Source organism: Drosophila hydei, unplaced genomic scaffold, assembly GCF_003285905.1.
Source record: "Drosophila hydei strain 15085-1641.00,03,60 unplaced genomic scaffold, DhydRS2 tig00008122-arrow-pilon, whole genome shotgun sequence".
In the NCBI taxonomy this organism is placed as follows: Eukaryota; Metazoa; Arthropoda; class Insecta; order Diptera; family Drosophilidae; genus Drosophila; species Drosophila hydei.
Window position 1 is genome coordinate 2,386,178 of NW_022045833.1, and position 19,322 is coordinate 2,405,499.

The 19,322-nt window shown below is 37.6% G+C and overlaps 1 protein-coding gene across 1 annotated transcript; it reads left to right on the forward strand.

The window, feature by feature from the left end:
- The first annotated feature begins 4,194 nt into the window (after positions 1-4,194).
- LOC111593286 (protein Optix) lies at positions 4,195-18,951 on the forward strand. The gene is made up of 4 exons (XM_023305959.2): positions 4,195-4,612; positions 7,884-8,002; positions 8,071-8,320; positions 17,982-18,951. The coding sequence occupies exons 1-4, from the start codon at positions 4,326-4,328 to the stop codon at positions 18,787-18,789; spliced, it is 1,464 nt and encodes a 487-aa protein (XP_023161727.2). The 5' UTR covers positions 4,195-4,325; the 3' UTR covers positions 18,790-18,951.
- The last annotated feature ends 371 nt before the right edge of the window (positions 18,952-19,322 follow it).

Genomic DNA, 19,322 nt, shown 5'->3' on the forward strand with positions numbered 1-19,322 from the left:
AAAAACAAAAACAAAAGAAATATTTTTACAGTTTATTAAAACGGTTCGTTGGCTCGTTTTGCGTTTGCGGAACTTTGCGGTTAGCAAAGCCGTCGACATAGCCCCCCGCTGCAACCACATACCCCTTACAGCTAGCCCTTGGCGCTCGCTGGGGCTGGCCTTTAAAACACATTTAATTGCCTTTTAATTGTTTTTTTGGCTAAATGTAATTTTACATAATGCATAACGTTACACACACACACAGAGAGTCTCTCGCACACTCGCTCAGTTTTGGCCTAATTACATTTTTGGCATTGCCAGTAACAACCTGGGCGTGGCTAGACGATACTCCCACTACCCTGCCCCGCCACCCACACACACCGATTCAAATTGAATATCTGGCTGGGATTTTGTCATTTAATGGACCAGTGGGCAAATGATTTGATTGAGCCAGTGACACAGTTTGTAAAATATTTTGGCAGTTGAATATTTTGATTAGCGCCTCAAGCGTTGCCAACAACAATAAATCAAACATCAGACAAAGTCGCTCTTCCCCCCCTCTCCCTCTCTAAGTATGATGAACCAATAATTAATGCTTCGTTAGGCAATTAGAATGGAATTGTGATTGCTTTTTCTTCGTATCAAAGACTTCAAGTTCAAGGGCGGAACTCGCACTGAAAAGGAGCTGAGTTATTATTATATTATGATATTAGACTGCGGATTGAAATTAACTCTAGAGAACCCAAGTGGAGCTGGCTTATTGTGACTATGGCAGCATGAGAATTTCTATGGACAACTGCGTAGAAAGAGTTGATTGTTTCTTAAAGGGAAACTATGTTCATATGTCTATTTGTTTTATAAGATTTTGTTTTATGCAAATTTAACTTGTTTTTAATTTATATTTCAAACTAAAAATTGATGCTCTGAAAATCGTTAGCCATTTGTCAATATTAATTGATATCAGCTTAGAGTCTTCTAATGCATCTATAATTTGCTACAAAAAAAAACTGCGTTTGGTGAGCAAGAATCGTGAGTTCAAATTTTATATTGAAGTCGTCAAATGACAGCTTGCAAATGAGGGCTATAACTTGGCTGTACTTAAAGGTCTAAGGAAGTTTAGATATGTAGAACTGACTAATGCTATATATATATATTTTTTGTAATTTGCTGCTTTTATATACAATATGTCTTATACTAAACAATAAACAACTTTTTTAACAATAATTTTACATAACCTGATGGCTTGGGCTATTGAGCTTAAATTGACTAACTAAAGATAATATCAAATACTGTAACTTCTGTCTAGAATGAGTGAGTTCTAAATATTATCGAAAATAGTTTAAAATTTAAAAATACTTTCTTTTGATTAGCTACGTTATAAGTGTGAATTTGCAAGCTTTTATTATTTATTTTTTAAATTTAAAAAAAAAATAACGTATACAATTTTTTTTTAACTTATTGGAATTAAAACTAAAATATTTTGAAAAGCAGAAGGAACAGAAATTATAAAATATATATAAGATAATCATATAATTTAATAAAATTAAAATTGAATAAAAATTAAATTAGAGATACATTTTCATATTCCCCACTTCATAGTCAATCAAAATTGTATAGAAAAATATGGAATATTTACTTATTAGTATTAGCTTACTAGTATACCATAATAGAATAAATGTTCTATTCCTAATTCAGCTAGCACTTCATAAGCTCATCCATTCAATCAATAGCCAAAGCGCTGCTTGGCCTCTAAACATTCTAAAGAAGGATATATAGATACTATAATGAGCACATCCAGCGGGAGGCCTGTCAATTCCGATAGATCTATAAATTGTGAGAGCTGGCGCAATGCGTGCGCTATCACAAATTTTGTATCTATGTATCTATGTATCTAATGTGAATGTATCTACTGGCTGTTGCTGCTGCTGCTGCTGCTGCTGTTGTTGTTGGTGTCGCAATCAGTAGCCTCTCTCGTAATGCAATTATCCTAAATGCTCAACCAACTACTCAAAAAGTCATCGTTCAGATTTAACAAGAGCCACGCAGAGGCAACAGTGGCAGCAGTGACGGTGGCAGCTGCATCGACACCGGTTTCAGTCACAAAAGCCTCGGCCCGAACAAGAGTGAGATACGGATACACGGATACACGGCAATGGCAATCGCTCTACCTCTAGCAATATGGTTACATGCTTCTATATGGCCATGGCTATGGCGTCGTCTCAATGGCGAATACATATGTACAGCGAGCAGCTGAGCGTGGGGTGGGGTGAGGTGGGGTGTGCTGCGACGGGTGAGGAAGAGAGGGGAGGTGGGCTAGAGGCACGCCTCTGCAACGGGCGTCAATTTGAAAACTCATTTACTTGTGGCATGTAAACAACTAATCTGTTAACACTCTGACAAAGCACAGCAGTGGGTATAGTGGGTATAGTGGGTATAGTGTGTGCCCCTAATGCCCACTCTCGCTCTCTCTTTCTCGCTCTGACGAAACCGCGCTGGTAAATATTTCCCTTATTTGACGGCATAATCAAAAGTTTTTCTTTACTTTTTCATTTTACTTTGCGTTTTCTTTTTTTTTTTTTGTTGTTGCTAAAATGAAACCCGAATTGCGTATTCTGCCAGGGTTTAGGGGTTAGCTGGGTTAGATTTGGGTTGGGAGCGTGCGGAACCACACTATATCAAACATTTTTGCTACACTTATACAATATGTTGCAGCTACAGTGGGACAAAGGTTTGCGAAAATGTACAAAAGCTTAAAATGTAAAGGAAAAGCTTGCTGAAAATTTAGAAATATTTAAATATTTAAAACTAATTAACTATGCATTGTGATTTTTATAAGTTATATAACTAAAATTAATTAATACATAATTTAATTCATAAATTAAACTTAAGCTTAATGTCATTTATAATGAAATGCAAATATATAAATACATATAGTAGCTTTAATCTATATATATCTTTATTAATATTTGAATCTCTTTCCATATCCACATGCCCTCATCATACTTATAACCATATTTATTTATTTATCTTTCTGAATTCCCTTTTGCAGCTTATCTCCTAAGCAAATAGTTTGATGCGCTTGGTAAATATATGCGTTACACTTTCAATAGGTAACCAATTTTATTAGCAAGTTCGAACCACTGTGCAGCTCAGTGCTGCTGCTGCCGCTGCCGCTGCCACTGCTGCTTTATTTGATTTCTTTATCAAAATATCAACGAACTGCTGCCTCACTCATCACCAATGCGCCTAGCCCCCGCTCTGCCGCTCTACCTCTCTCCCTCTTACATAGCCATGCTCCCTTGCAATTGCAACTGTATGCGTATGTATTTGTTTATGTGTGTGTCTGTGTCTGTGTATGTAGTAGGGCTTATATACATATCATTTAAACGCAACCGGGGCTGACTACCACCGCAGCCGCAATGCCGCCGTGCAAGCGAGACAAACAGTGGCAGCTGTATGCCTGCTCTTGCCTAACAGCCTAGCTAGTTGAAGCGAGATGGCTAGTGTGACAAAGTGCAGGCCACTCAGCGTGTAGCGGCTGACGAGCCCCAGGAACGCCTACCCAACAGCCTCTGCCCTGGTATGGTGGTGTTTCAGTATCCGTATCTGTTACTCAAGCTGTAGCTGTGTATGTGTGTGTGTGTGCAAGTGTGTGTAGCAACTCGTTTCTGTAGCTGTATTTGTAGTTGTATCTGTAGCTGTATCTGTATCTGGCAGCTGGCAGCAGTAGCTGGTAGCTGCTGCTGGCTCGGTTGCTGCCAGAGTATCTGTATCTGTGGCGCGTCATTGTTGTGCGTTGCCGTTGCCATCGTAACCAACGCCGTCGCCACCGTCGTCGTCGTCGTCGTCATCACCGTCGTCGTCCATCGCATAGTAGGCAGCTCAGTTACAAGACCATTATTTGACGTATTTTTTGTGCGCTCGGTCGTACGTTCGCTCGCCGCCTGGTTATATCCATAGCACGCCCTCAGCTAGCGCTCAGTGCAAACGCAATCCGGATTTGGATCAGCCGCAGCCGCAGTTCGGTCGAGTAGTATCGGTTAATCATTAGCTACCCGGTAAAAGGATTTTGATACCAAAACTTCAAAAACTGCGTCGCGTGTGAACAGCGTCAATGTCAACGTCATCATTATGAGCAGCTAAACAGCCAAACGTGAATCTATACAGAATCGATCTAGTGACTGTGATCGTTCCAATAAATATATATAAATAAATATATCAATATATATCGAAATATTATAATAGTATTGTGCGTGTGTTTGTTTCAATTGGTACTCGCTGCAAAATTCATTCGTTTTGGTTCAGAATAGTATGCGAATTAGTTCACAGTGGATTCAACGCATAAAATGGCCGTTGGACCGACGGAGGGCAAACAGCCGCCCACAGAGACATTCTCGCCCACACATCACCAGATTATAGCACCCAGTCCGATATTGGCTGTGCCGACGCTCGCCTTCTCCGCGGCCCAGGTGGAAATCGTATGCAAAACTCTGGAGGATTCCGGCGATATTGAGCGCTTGGCACGTTTCCTATGGAGTCTGCCAGTGGCACTGCCCAACATGCACGAGATACTCAACTGCGAGGCGGTGCTCCGTGCTCGGGCGGTTGTCGCCTATCACGTTGGCAACTTCAGGTAGGCTACACACCCAAACACGCACACACACACACACACACCAATTGCCATTTAGCCAAAAAAAAATGCTTGTAGCACTGACCCCCATAACAAAAGCTTGCGGCTCAAATAACACAGCTCTGATTAACCTCGACTAAGCAGCGGGAGCGGAACAGAGGCGAGGGGCAAGCCAAGGGTCGAGTTATTTGATAGTTTTGCATGGAAGCTTTGTCTGTCGCACAATGATGCGCTGCTAAATTAATAAACAATGAGCATTAATTTACTAATTAAAGAACTCAACAACAACAGAGCAGATTTTGATTAATAAAACACCGAGCGAACAATAGAGAAAAGCTTCTGATACGCTTATAGCACTCGGCTTCCTTCGAGAGATATTCTCAAATTTCATCAAGCCGGAAACAGTTGATTGAAAGCCCAGCTAAAAGTCTTTAGATTAGCTTGAAAACTTTTCAATCTATGTAAATTGTTTACTAAATATGTATAATATATATCTATATGTATATATATTCGCCTGCAATTAACTGTTTGGATTGACAACTTGCTTTAACTAGTCATAGATACACACGTTCGTCTACAAGATCTGGTTATTAGACGAGTGGACAAACATGTCTGTCTACACTCCAGCTACAGCTAAAGCTACAGCTACAGCCACAACATCTCAACATCTCTTTAAGATATCATTAAACAACAAATAAACGTTTACCCATAGCGCCCAAGTTTGATATATTGCTTATGACAGAGACCTGACAAACTGACAAACTGATTGAGAAACTCGTTGAGTAATTTAAGCATTTAACATGCATGTCTAAAAAACTAACTTAGCTGCAAGAATATGCAAAATAAATAATTGTGAAATATATGCTAAGTGCTTCTCTGCTTCTTCTCATTTAAAGCTGCACTTCAATTAAATTTAATTTGTCTAAACTTGCAGCCAAATCATAAAATCAAACTAAACATGCTGTCAACATTTTTAGCAGACAGTTAAAATGCTTAAAGCAAGCCTGCAACTGCTTAAAGCTGCTGAGCTGTTGCTTAACTTGAGCTTAAAACTATCAAAGAACTTAATTAATAAAGATATCTTGATTGATTGAAGCTCTTAAGCTTTTAGCTGTTAAAGCTAAACTTGCATATATTTATATAGCTATATATATATATATATGTGTGTGTTTATATATACATATAATATATCTCTTAATATAAATTTTTAAACTCTGTTTAACTGTCATATATGACATATAGCATCCCATATAACTCTATATATATGATATCAAAAATATCAGTTTCTAGCTTTAAAATTTCCAAGCTTAGCTTATCTTATATATGTCATATGCGATTATATAGGATTTATATACTTGATATGCATCAATAATTAAATTATTAAGTATATCTATTTCAAGCTCTATATGATTAAAAAGCTGTTTTTGATCATTTACAGAAAATTAATTTTTAGTTTCAATATTGAATCAGTTTTATTAGGCAGAAGCATACATTATATAGATGGATTTATATAGAAATATTTATATATATATATATATATATATATATATATTATTAGTATTAAATAAATAAAATATTAAATAAAATATATTAGAAATTTTCTTATGCTTACAATAGATATATAATTAGCAATATTAGTTATATATTATTATTATATTATATATTATATATTATATTATATATTATATATTATATATTATATATTATATATTATATATTATAATATATAATATATATTATATTAGCCATTAGTGTTACAGACTTCAACTGTAATAATCCCTAAAACATTTGCCAATCGCGAAAAATATTTATTTTAATAGGATCATCATATATTAATATATATAAAATATATATTAAATATCTGGCATATTTATTTCTAACTTTAAATATATTTAATACAATTAATTAATATATATAAAATATATATTAAATATCTGGCATATTTATTTCTAACTTTAAATATATTTAATACAATTTAAATATCATTGATGCTACATAAAGTTTTATAATCACAAATATAAATGTATATATAAATTACTGAATGTGATTTAAAAGTTTTATAAATTTTGATAACTGGATATTGCTATGTGTAATATAAATATATATCGAAGTAAGTGTTCAAAACATGTATGCAATTATATATAGAGCCTTGTTCACAAAAATAGTAGTGCGACAGAGCGCCAAATCTTGAACAACAAAATTTTGAGATAAAAGCAATATTTTGAATACTTTTTGAGATGAGTATTGAGATTGAAATATTTGTTATTAATTTAGATAGTTATATACTTTAACTACATGTCATAATCCATATATACTTTGATTAATCACTGCCCAATTATAAACGTGCAATCGATATATATTTATCTTGCATGTATTAAGTCCATATAGAGCTTATATGATAGACAATTAGCCCAATTTACATGCTTCGATAAATATCGATTTATTTATGTATATGACATACATAAAGTTGGTAGATGTCTAATAGGAGAAATAAATCGATAAATATCGCTTAAAGCAGCATATGTATCTATATGTATATAATATATATAAACAGATCTGTTAAAGTGTATCTATATGTATATAATATATATGTATCTATATGTATCTATATTTATCTATATGTATATAATATATATAAACAGATCTGTTAAAGTGTATCTATATGTATCTATATGTATCTATATTTATCTATATGTATATAATATATATAAACAGCTCTGTTAAAGTGATAACAGAGTACGTTTTAGATATGTTATTCACTTTATGTAGATTGATTAAAGAACTAATCAATCCTTAAATATTGAATAACACATCTATGTAATACTTATGATCCATAGAGAATGCTGCTATCTCAATTCACTTGTATTTCAGACAAATAAACTTTGTTCCAGCAAGTGATTTGATTGATTAACATTTGTCAATTAACATATGTCTATAGAGATACAAATATATATATTCTAGAAAATCCATAGAGAGCGTATGATTTGATTGCTGTGAGCTGCATAAACCAATGACATTCAATTGAGACAATTTGTTAAATTTAACTGGCTGTCAACGCCAGAGACAAATCTGGACGACAATTCTCGAAATATTTGTGAAATTAGAAGCGAAACAGTTGAGAAGTTGGCGACAAGCCGATTAAGTAAAGCCCAGCAGGATACTTGACATTCAGGGTTGGTCCCTCTAAGGGTGGCTAAGCACTTGAAACATCCATCATACACTTATGTATATATATATATCTGTAAAGCTCACTCTTCCAACTCTTGCCCAACAGGGAACTATATGCAATAATAGAGAATCATAAATTTACTAAAGCCTCCTATGGCAAGCTGCAAGCGATGTGGCTGGAGGCGCACTACATTGAGGCAGAGAAGCTGCGAGGACGCTCGCTAGGTAAGCCCCAAATACGCTCTATATACCCAACATATATATAAGTTATATACATATCTATGTCCGTACAGGCCCCGTGGACAAATATCGCGTACGCAAAAAGTTTCCATTGCCGCCCACAATTTGGGATGGGGAGCAGAAGACGCACTGTTTCAAGGAGCGAACGAGAAGCTTGCTGCGCGAGTGGTACCTACAGGATCCCTATCCGAATCCAACCAAGAAACGCGAACTGGCCAAGGCGACGGGCTTGAATCCCACGCAAGTGGGCAATTGGTTCAAGAATCGAAGACAACGCGATCGTGCCGCTGCTGCCAAGAATCGGTAAGTTGCAACGCATCATTAAGCCAGGGGAGCAGGCAGGGGGCGGCATGCGACATGGAGCATGTTGCATGTGCCAACAATTTCTAGTGTAACACGAGCTGCTGCTGCTGCGTAAACTGATATCGAGCTGCAGCCAAGTGGAAGTGACTGCAAGAATATCTCAAGCACAGGAGCAGCAACAGCAGCGGGTGTGCGTGCGTGTGTGTGTGTGTGTGTGTGTGTGTGTGTAGTGTGTGCCATTTCCATTTCATTGATCCGTGCCGATGTCGATGACGACGACGGCGGCGGCATCCATCGAAGCGTTCTCAATTTCTGAAACGTTTGTTGCGGTCGCTGCTTTTGGCCACATTAAAATGACCGCCGACAACGCTGACAAACAGCAAAAAGACGGCAACAACAGCAGATGCTGCTTGACTGCAAGCTGCAACAACAACAACAGTCAAAGCAGCAACAGCAACAGCAATAAAGGGAATAGTAACAGCAATTGCTGAAACAGCAGCAGCTAGCACAACAGCAACATGAACAACATCTGCAATAACTAAAGCAATAGCAACAGCAGAGATAACAATAATGGCAACAGCAACAGGAGCAACCAGCAGCATAGCCTCAGTGAGAGCAACTGTTGCAACCAGGATAACAGCAGCGACAACTGCAATAGCTAAGGCAATGGCAAGAGCAGCAGCTGCATCAGAAATTACACTTATTGCACTTGTAGCAGCAACAACAGCAGCAAGAACAGCAGCAGCAACAGCTGCAGCTAGAGAGCACAGCCTTAGAAAACGCTTCAACAACTAACTAGCAACTAGCTAGGGCTACTAGCAGCAGCAGCAGCAGAAGCAGCAGCAGAAGCAGAAGCAGAAGCAGCAGCAGCAGCAGCAGCAGCAGCAGCAACAGCAACAGCAACTAGCAACTAGCAATTAGCAAGGGCTACTAGCAGCAGCAGCAGCAGCAGCAGCAACAGCTACTAGCAGCTGGCAACAGCAACTTCCAACAACAACTGACAGCAGCACTTAGCTACATCAACAACAACTACGAATAAGAACTAGCAACAATAACAGCTCATGGCTTATCTGACAGCAGCAAGAATATAAATTTGACTCACAGCAACAACAGCAGCAACAACAGCAGCAACAATAGCAGCGTAGCAGTGACAATCAGCAATAGCAACTGCAGTTGACAACAGCAATACAATAAGAACAGCAGCAGCAGCTCACGCTCAGCTTGATAACAGCAACAACAGCAGTAACAAGCTTAGCTACAACGGCAGCAGCAGCAACTATCAGTATTAATATCAGCAGCAACAGCACCAGCAACACCAAAAATATCAGCAGCAACAGCAATGTCCCTCAGCAACAACAAGCAACTAGCAACAGCACATGCTGCGTATTGCCTTAGCAACTTCAGCAACATGAACAACGACAGCAGCAACAATAGCACATGAGCAATACTAATAGCAACAATAGCAACAACTAACATCAGCAACAACGGCAGCAATATCAATATCAAGCAACAACTGCAGCAGCAACTAGGATCAGGAGCATTGCCAGAAAGCAGCAACTTGAATAGTAGCAACAACAGCAACTTGAAGAGCAGCAACAGCACTTACAGCAGCAGCAGCAACAGCTGTGGAGACTTACAACAATATTGTAAGCGCAGCTCATGCTACAAGCGACAGCAGCAACCAGCAACCAGCAACATCGCATCGAGGCTTTATATTTCTATATCTTTTTATGCTATATACATATGAAGAGAGAGCAAAAAAAAAAAAAACTCGACCAATTCGCGCGAAGTTGAAATGAAGAAGATGCGCGCTTTGGCATCATCGTCCACGGCCAAGTGAAAGATGGCAAGTTAAGTGGAATGACATGGCACAAAACGTAGCTCAAGTGCGCTGCTCCTGCAGATGCGCAAATATTTCAAGTTGCTTCTACCTGCTGTACAGTGAGCACCCCCTAAGACAAGCTTCCCTCCTTGACTCTCCCTCTCTCTCTCGCACTCACGCTCAGTCAGCCTGCCGACAACATTTTGGCATTCTTTTGAAGAAGAAAACGTTGCAGGTTGAAGCCGACGCCGTGTTTATTAAGTTAGGAACTGAATGAATCTGCACAAAGCGCCAAAAGCTGCCTCTGCTGGAGCGCCTTTTTGGAACGGGTCATTAGTTAAAATGATGGCGATTATTTCGACTTGTAAAGTGAGCAGCATCAGCAGCAGCAGCAACAGCAGCAACAGCAGCGCGCATTACAACTCCATCTGCAAACTGCGTTCTAGTTGCAGCTCGAGTTGGATTTCAAGTTTTTTTTTTATTTTTTGTCTTGGCAGACAAGAAAGCCAGCCGCTCAGCTAAAAAAAAATCAAAAGCCAAAAACAAAAACAACAAAACAATAATAAAATATAAAAAGAAAAAATATGAAATTAAAAGACGTTCATATGCGAGAGACAGTCAGACGAGTCATTCAGCATCGACAGCGCCGGCAAAAATGATGAGCAGACATTCTAACCAGAGACAGAGAGAGGAAGGAGAGAGGGTGAGAGAGAGGTAGAGTGCGAGAGAGTGGTAGAGTGCGAGAGGGAGCGAGGGAGAGCGCAGATCTTAAATAACAGGCGCTGACTTTTCAAGCATCGAGTGCTGAAAAAATTGTTAACATTTTTGCTACTGCACTTGAGCGTTGGCTGCGTTGGCTGCTTTGACTGCTTTGACTGCCTTTTGCAGTCAACGTCGCTGCTCCAATAAAGAAAACAGATATATTTTTTAAGAGGTTATTTCTTAGTTGGTAAATCAATCACGAGAGCCAACTAGATAGATAGATAGATGGATAGACAGTCAGACAGCCGGCATTAGAAAGGCTCCCGAAATGGCGTTATTAAGATATTAACTAGCAACAACAACAAATTTGTTCATGCTCCATGAACTGAAAGACTTCATCAATGCTCGAGCGAGTACAAATGGGGGTTTCGCTTGACTTTTGCCTAGTAATGGATCATATAATGGCTCTTGCTACATATGGAAATTTTAGTTATTCAATTTGAATTAACAATGCCAACGAAGTTAACTGAATTGAAACTAACTGAACTTAACTTTAATTATTCTCTATTGCTGTTGTTGCTGAGGTTCCCAGCTCAAAGCGCATATACTAGGTTAGTTAGTACTATGCGTATCATTATTAACAATTGCTATGCATTCGTTTAAGATATACTTCAATTTAGAGCTCGAAACATTTGAAATTATCATGTTGGATAGTTAAAATACCAGAAGCTTTATAATTAAGACATTCTTCTATTTGCATGATTTTATATATAGATATATAGATCACAAGAGGTATATACAGAGAGGTGTATATATATATATACAGATAGATTAACAAAGAAAAAACTTAAAAATAATTATTAGCAAACAAAAATTAAAATATATTTAACGAATAAGCGGCATCACACTGCACTTCGATCGACCCAGTCCAGGTCAGGCACTTGACTAATCAGAGACAGCAGCTGCAGCGCCTTTTGTAGCTGACAAAATGTCACTCAAAATTAGAGCAAAGCACTTGAGCTTTTTCGCACTCGTTGAGCAGGCAAAATAAGTAATTTTACTATTCGCATTGAGTGTTAAGAATATGACTCTTAACGCGCACAGGCAACCTAAAGAGGCGCTGCCTGCAGACGACATAGCAAATCAACTTAACTTGTCATTTATAATACATATATAAATATATCATTTAACATACATAGTAGTTATATTACATACATAGTAATTATAATTAATTATGGCTGCATTCAATTGATGTGAATTATGATTCGACTCACTTTGCGCTAATTTCCATTGCCTTAGTTTACTGAGTTTCTGCAATACACTGAGTTATTTTTATGTTTCTTGAGCGAAGAGCGCAAGGAGTAGAGAGTAAAGTTCCGTTAGTTTTGTATTCTATTTTTACTTAAGGCTGAGCTTCTGCAATGCTCTGAGTAACTTCTGCGCTCTTAAGCAGTAGCACGTTTAGTACATTGAGTATATTTTCAGCATTTGTGTTAATTAAGTGTATTTTTGAGTAACATAACAAAATTGTCTCCATCTAACTCGGTTTCAATGAGCATAATAAGCTAAGATTTTAATTGAAAATTATGAAATCATTTTGCAATTTAAAGAAATTTCAAAAATAGCAACTGCTCAAAATGTTGTTGAGTAGTTTGCGTCTTGCAGCTGATTCAATTAGCAAGTCATAGACTTGAGTTCGTTTTCAATTATAAAGCACCACTTGATGGATGAGCTCAAAGGGAGAGGCGAAGTAGTAGAGAGAGTAATGGAGAGAGGGGGATACATGCGTGTAATTCACATAAATCCACACACAGAGATTATTTTATTGCGTGAATTACATAAATGAAATGCGAGCCACTAAAAACACAGCCCACACACGAACAGAACCCACACGCACTCAGAGAGAGAGAGAGAGAGAGAGAGGGAGAGGAGAGAAACAAATTAAGTAGGAGCCACAGTGGGCGGGTGTCAATGAACATGGCATGTAAGCTGCGGGCAACAGGGCAGAGAGAGAGAGAGAGTTGGGGGAGACAAAAGCAATTTGTCAAGCGCAATTGAAATGGGAATAAGAGATTTCTGTGTGCTATCAGTCTGTGTGTGTGTGTGTTTACAGAAGTGTAATAAAAATGAATGGGAATCAACAACAATAACAACAACAAATAAACACGCACAACAAATATGTTGTAAATGTCAATGATCAATCAAAATATGAAATTGAAGGACGCTGAGAACGAACTGAGCTGAGCCTGTGAACTGTTCGCTGGTCAACCCAAAGCTCAAGAGGCTGTTCATCGATTTACTCCCAGCCAAACAGCTCGAAATTCTAATGAAGAAAGGCTGCCGATGAGAAGCTACCAAAAAAGCAGTAAAAGAAGAAGATGGGTAGCTGGAAGCATTGTCAATATCCAAATCCGAGTGCCCACTTGGCTGAGCGTTCGGACAGGCACACTCAAACGTCCAATAAGTACCCAGACCCATGCCCGAAAATATACGAAAAAAAAAACTCTGAGCTCACAGAGAGCTCAAGAGCTGACGATACTCGACTCGTTGTTTGCACAGTGCAACTACCGTTTCGGTGGCTTGTGAGAAAGATACAAAGATACAAAAGATACGCCGAGCGGCGCAGCAAGAGGAAGCGGCTGGTCCAGGTGAAGCTGTCGCCCACTTCAACAGCGTGTAGAAAGTGTATTAAAGAAATCAATTGATATCAAAAGAATGAACACAAAGTTTAACAGTCATACCGGATGTGAATGTATGTGAGTGTGACAAGTGAATTGTAAATGCTGTGCAAATAGCTCAAACTGCAAACTGAGCAAAAGATATATATATACACATATATATATATTCAAATTGTACAAATTTAAATCTTGTTTGTCAACAGATCGCAAAAAAAGGGCACAACGACCAAATAAACGTTGATTGCATTTAGAAACCACCCTGCTCAAAGCCCTCCTCCCCTGCTGCTACCCCTAGCCCCGTTTATTCACTTTCCCAGCGCTTTGACAAAATGTTATTCGGTCCACTTAAGCGCCTGGAACCCCTGGGATTTTACAGACTTCTCCATTGCTGTTGCTGATGCTGCTGCGACTGCTGTCTAAATATTTACACAATTTATAACTTTCAATTTGAATGACACAATTATCGAAATGCGCTTCGAACTCAATTTGTTTCGCCTCAATTTGCATTGTTTCTAAAGAGCTGTTAGAGAAATTTGTAACAAGTTCCTTAAGTTATGATAGCTTTTATATAAAAAGGTATTTGCATTATGAAAACGTTAGCTTAAGGCTTATGAGTGGTTAACTTATCGATATATCGATAAGAGAAAAAACTAAGAAGCTCAACCAAAAACTTTAACTAGAACTAGAAAAACTGAAGTCGTTCAATCACGAAACATTTCAATATACATATCAAATAAATTATTTAAATTCATTCAAAGTACATAAAAATGATCGATAATTCGATAGCAAAAACCAGTTTCAAGCCTTAAATAAAAGTATATATAAAATATGTATTATTTATTATTATAAAATACATATACAAGTAATTCATAGGAGTGAACATGATAAATCGATAATCTTTTATCGACAATCAATAATATATTTAAAGAGCCATCAAATTTTAGAAGCAGAAAAAGAACTTGAAAGACCCTCAACTTCCTATTACATGTCTATCATCAATGATATAATACACACAGCACGCAGCATTTATCGATATGTCGATAACAGCCTTTTGTCAATTGGAGCATCAAGATCTGAGTCAAAAATCAATTTCATACTCAAGCGATATTCAATTACATTCACAAATCAAAGCCAGATTTAATTATTAAGCAAGAGTTATATACACCTTAATTTTCATTGTTGTTGTTGTTGTTGTTGTTAATTTGGCCTATGTGATCAGCTCATATTACTCGACATTCTTGCAGCTGAATAAGTTTTCACAATTCCAAGTCCCAAAAAACCCTCCGTACACGAATCTTCTGACATGAGCCGATTAAAGCATTTCAATGTCTCGAATCCGAGGCTCAAGTTACCAGCTAAAGGCTTAGCTCTAACTCTATCTCTCGCTCGCTCGGGAGCTATCCCCTCTCACTATCTCTCTCTCTCTCCCGCTCGCTCTGTCAGTCATTGTGTGGGTAATTACATACGTGTCATTTCGTTTTCGTTTAGGTGCCACAGTATCAGATTCCAAAACGAAAAACCCTTTTTTCTGGCTCTCTCAACTGTTTCTGGTCAATTGTTTGGAAAATATATATATATATATATATATATAGATATTGGTATATCATATTTATAAGCAGCTCCCAATGAAATCAATGAAGCGTAAACACGGCCTTGGAGCTGCGCCCGTGCCAGCTCAGCTCTTCCTCTTGTTCTGTCTTTTTGGCGTAGGTTATGGGCGCAGGTAGCATTTTTTTTCTTTTTTGGCTTTTGGCTGCCTGCAGCTTCATTGAGGCGTAATCGCTACTGCCAAAAAGCTATAAAATTTCACAGCGACCCACCGCAAACTCAATTTGCTCAAAAATTTATGAGAGAGATAAATAAACTGAACTGTTTCTTATAGAGATTTGGGTAGAATATGCTTACAGAAATTTATGTCTCATTGTAGGGCTTCAATAATGAAACTTTTGTTAAATTAGCAGCTCTGATATCATATATTAAATCATCAGCGTCATAACTTTTATTGCTAATAAGCAGTAAAACAAAGTTTAAATACAACAAAAGTCAGCTGCTTAGAAGAAGAAGTTTCTGACTCTAATATTAACAGACCTCTCATCAATGACAAAATTAATAATTTTAGTTTTCAGCAGTTTCTTCTGCTTCATCTTCCATACTAACAATTTTAGGAGACTCTAAAAAAAACTAGAAAGAAGAAATAAAATTTTATTTGCATTTTAGAATTTTTTTCTGTCACTTTCAATTCCAATTCCAATATTTTATTATATTCGCAAGACCTAAAATTTCACAGAAGCAACGAATACTTCGAGAATTGCCATCGATTTCTATGACTGGTTATCGATTTAATTGAGTTTTTATGCTAAACACATACGATTTGCTATCGATTTCTATAAAAGTTCTATCGATTTTGTATTGATTTATGGCTATCTAAAGGCAATGCTTGACCAATGGGTGCTATGGTAGCAGCTTTGTCTAAACGATCTAGTGTCTCGGCTCTTAGACTCAAGCGACAGACAAATACACAGAGTTCAGCCGTACCCACTGCACTTGGCACAACTTGTGACTATACTATATAAGAATCGAAATTATACAGAATCTGAATCACACACACATATATATATATATATATAGTCGTTTGATCTGTGTCATGTAATTCATCAGGGGAATGGGCCGATGTGTCAAGTTGGTAAATGATAATCCATCAACTTGCCGCATTAGGCAACTAAACGATTCCATTTGCAACAATACAAAAAACGAAAGAGAAAAAAAAACGAGGCAAAAGGTAGCCGCAGATACATTTCGCAGCTCCAGCTGAGTTGATGCCGCGCCGCGTTCATTAATCACGCAGGACTCCATGTGGCACGACTCCAAAGCTGTTGTTGTCCGAAGCGCAGCATTATAAATGCTGATGGCTCAACAAAATGCGGCAAGTTGAGCGAATCCTAACCGATAATTATGACAGGGCAGGGAGTCTGTTGCTGCTGTGGCTGCTGCTGCTGCAGTCGGAGTTGGAGATGCTGAAGATGATGTATATGAGCACTCTCTGATGGCTCTATAAATATGCCGACATGGCTGCCACTGCATGCCACTGCGCGCTGCACGTTTCGCTTCTAATCAAGTCATTTCGTATGGTTTTTTGTGGCCTTTTGTTTTGGCCACAGATAATTTGTCTTAAGCATGTGTGAAAGTTGCCACAGATTTATTGTGTGGCTGCCGCCCTGACAAATGAGCCGCCTAATGGGCGTGTCCAGCGACCAGCGCGACCAGCTGTGCAACAGCACTTGCAACACACTGCAACACACTTGCAACACATCCACTAATCACTTTTAACACTTTTCATTTAATAACTGGGAATCTGGAAAAACCAAACTCTCACAACTTGCCTCGCATTCGCCATGCATCATTAATTGAGAGATCGGAAAGCGATTAAACGCCTTAATCCGAAAGTGTTAGATGGATGTTCGGCCATACTTGAAGCTTATTCATTAATATTAGCTACTTAAAGTCCAAGTTGCAGCAGGTTTTCAGAGAAGTTTTCTTAGAAAACTTAAATTAGACTATTTTAGCAGGATTCTTATACTAAGTATACTAAGAGAAATAAGGATTAAAAGCTATATTTTATAAACATTTGAATGTTTTTTGTTAAATATTAAAATCAACAAGTAAACAAGGCTTTTATATATATTTTTTTTAAATTATTTGCTTGGCGGTTTAAGCAAAAATTCAAATGTTTCTATGCCAATGTAGTTATCAGTTTTATAGATGACTTCATAAAACTGCTATAAACGAGGCAACAGATATATACATATTTATTTATATATATATATATATATATATATATATATATATGTTTTTTTAAATCTAAAAAAATATTCAGAATATTCAAAAAAATATTTAAAACTGTAAGATAAATATTTATAATAAAAATTATATAAGTATAAGTATAAGTATATATATAAGTATTAATAATAATTTCTTTATAAAATGATATATATAATATAATATTTAGTTCAATAAATAAAAATAGAAATAAATAAATAAAATAGAAATAATTGTATAAGTTTATTTTCTATTAAATTAAAAAATTTCAAATACTTAATATAAATATTTGAAAATTTTGCATATATATATTTTATAAAAAAAATCACTTAAATATTTATTTAAAAAATATGCTCAAATAATTCCTAGTCAACTTAATATTTGAATATACTCTGAAAATATATTTTAAAGAATATAATTATATACATATGCATAAAAATATTATTAATATTTATATTTAACATTTTATTTTAATTTGGTATTTTTTGCTTCAATATAAAAACATATTAGATAGATTAGATTAGATTAGATTTTATATTTCTGAAAAAAATATTTAAAACTATTTCTTTTTATATATTCTTTAGCTTATATATTTTTAAATAAATTTCTTAAACAATTTCTCGTACTGCTCTTATCTTTACAGCATACAGCACAATCAGAACAATTCGGGCATGGGCTGTCGCAGCCGTCGGGCGGATGGTGTCGCCTCGCCAACACCTTCGGATAGTTCCGACTCGGATATATCGCTGGGCACGCATTCGCCGGTGCCGAGCAGCCTGCAGCTGCAGCACAGTCCCGGGAGCATGTCGAACGGGGCCAATGGCGAGGAGAGCCTCAGTGTGGACGATGATAAGCCGAGAGATTTGAGCAGCGCGCTGCCCTCGCCTACGCCGCCTCAGCTGCCGTCGGCATATGGAGCGAGTGGTGGGGGTGGTGGTGTTGGTGCTGGTGGCTTGCCTGCCGGCTGCTTGCCGCCGTTTAAGCTGGATGCGGCGAGCAGCCTGTTTAATGCCGGCTGCTACCTGCAAAGCTTTAGCAACCTGAAGGAGATGTCCCAACAGTTTCCCATACAGCCAATTGTTATTAGGCCGCATCCGCAGCTGCCGCAACCGTTGGCGCTCAATGGCAATCTGCATCATCCGGCGTATGCGGCTGCCTATAGTGTTGAGTGTACTGTTACTGCACCACCACCGCCACCACCATCAGCACCAGCACCGCCCAAGCTGCGCATCAATTCACCGGAGAAACTCAACTCGACGGCGGTGGCAGCTGCAGCAGCAGCCGTTGCCGCGGCCCACGAGATCAACAATAGCAGCAACAACAACAATAATCACACCAGCACCACCAACAGCGGCACCACCACGGTCTATCATCCAAGCGCACAGCTGCTGCTCCATCGTCCCTTCTCCACATCGCCCGAGCTGAAGCATAGCGCACCAGAGATCACATGATATCAGCGGGTCTAAGGCTGAACCTGCACGCCTTGCTCGAAGGGTTTCTATCTCCACGGTTCCAGCTCCCAGCTCCCAGCTCCACTAAGGCCCAGCTATACGAATTGTTTCAATTTTTCTAAGTTTAAGTCAGCAATAATAAAAAAGAAAAAGAAAATGAAAAATATAAATTCTATTAAGAGCAGCAGCAAAATTCATCGCTAGCCCGATCAGATCCTTCAACCTGTTTAACGGGCTGTTTCCTAACATAACATAAAAAAAAAGATATCGAAATATATATATATATATATATATATATATATATTGAACATCGTCGCACACACTTTTCAAAGATAGTTATTTAAGATATACGCATACGATGAATATGAAGGAAAGAATCAAATTTGGAAAACAAAAAAATTTCAATTAAATTTTTATGCAATCAAATTTGAAAAAAAAAAAAACGGAAAAATTTTCAAAACAAATTTTTCATTCTAATTTCAAATTTGGAAAACGGAAAAATTTAAGTGAAACATTTTCAACAGTTTTGATTC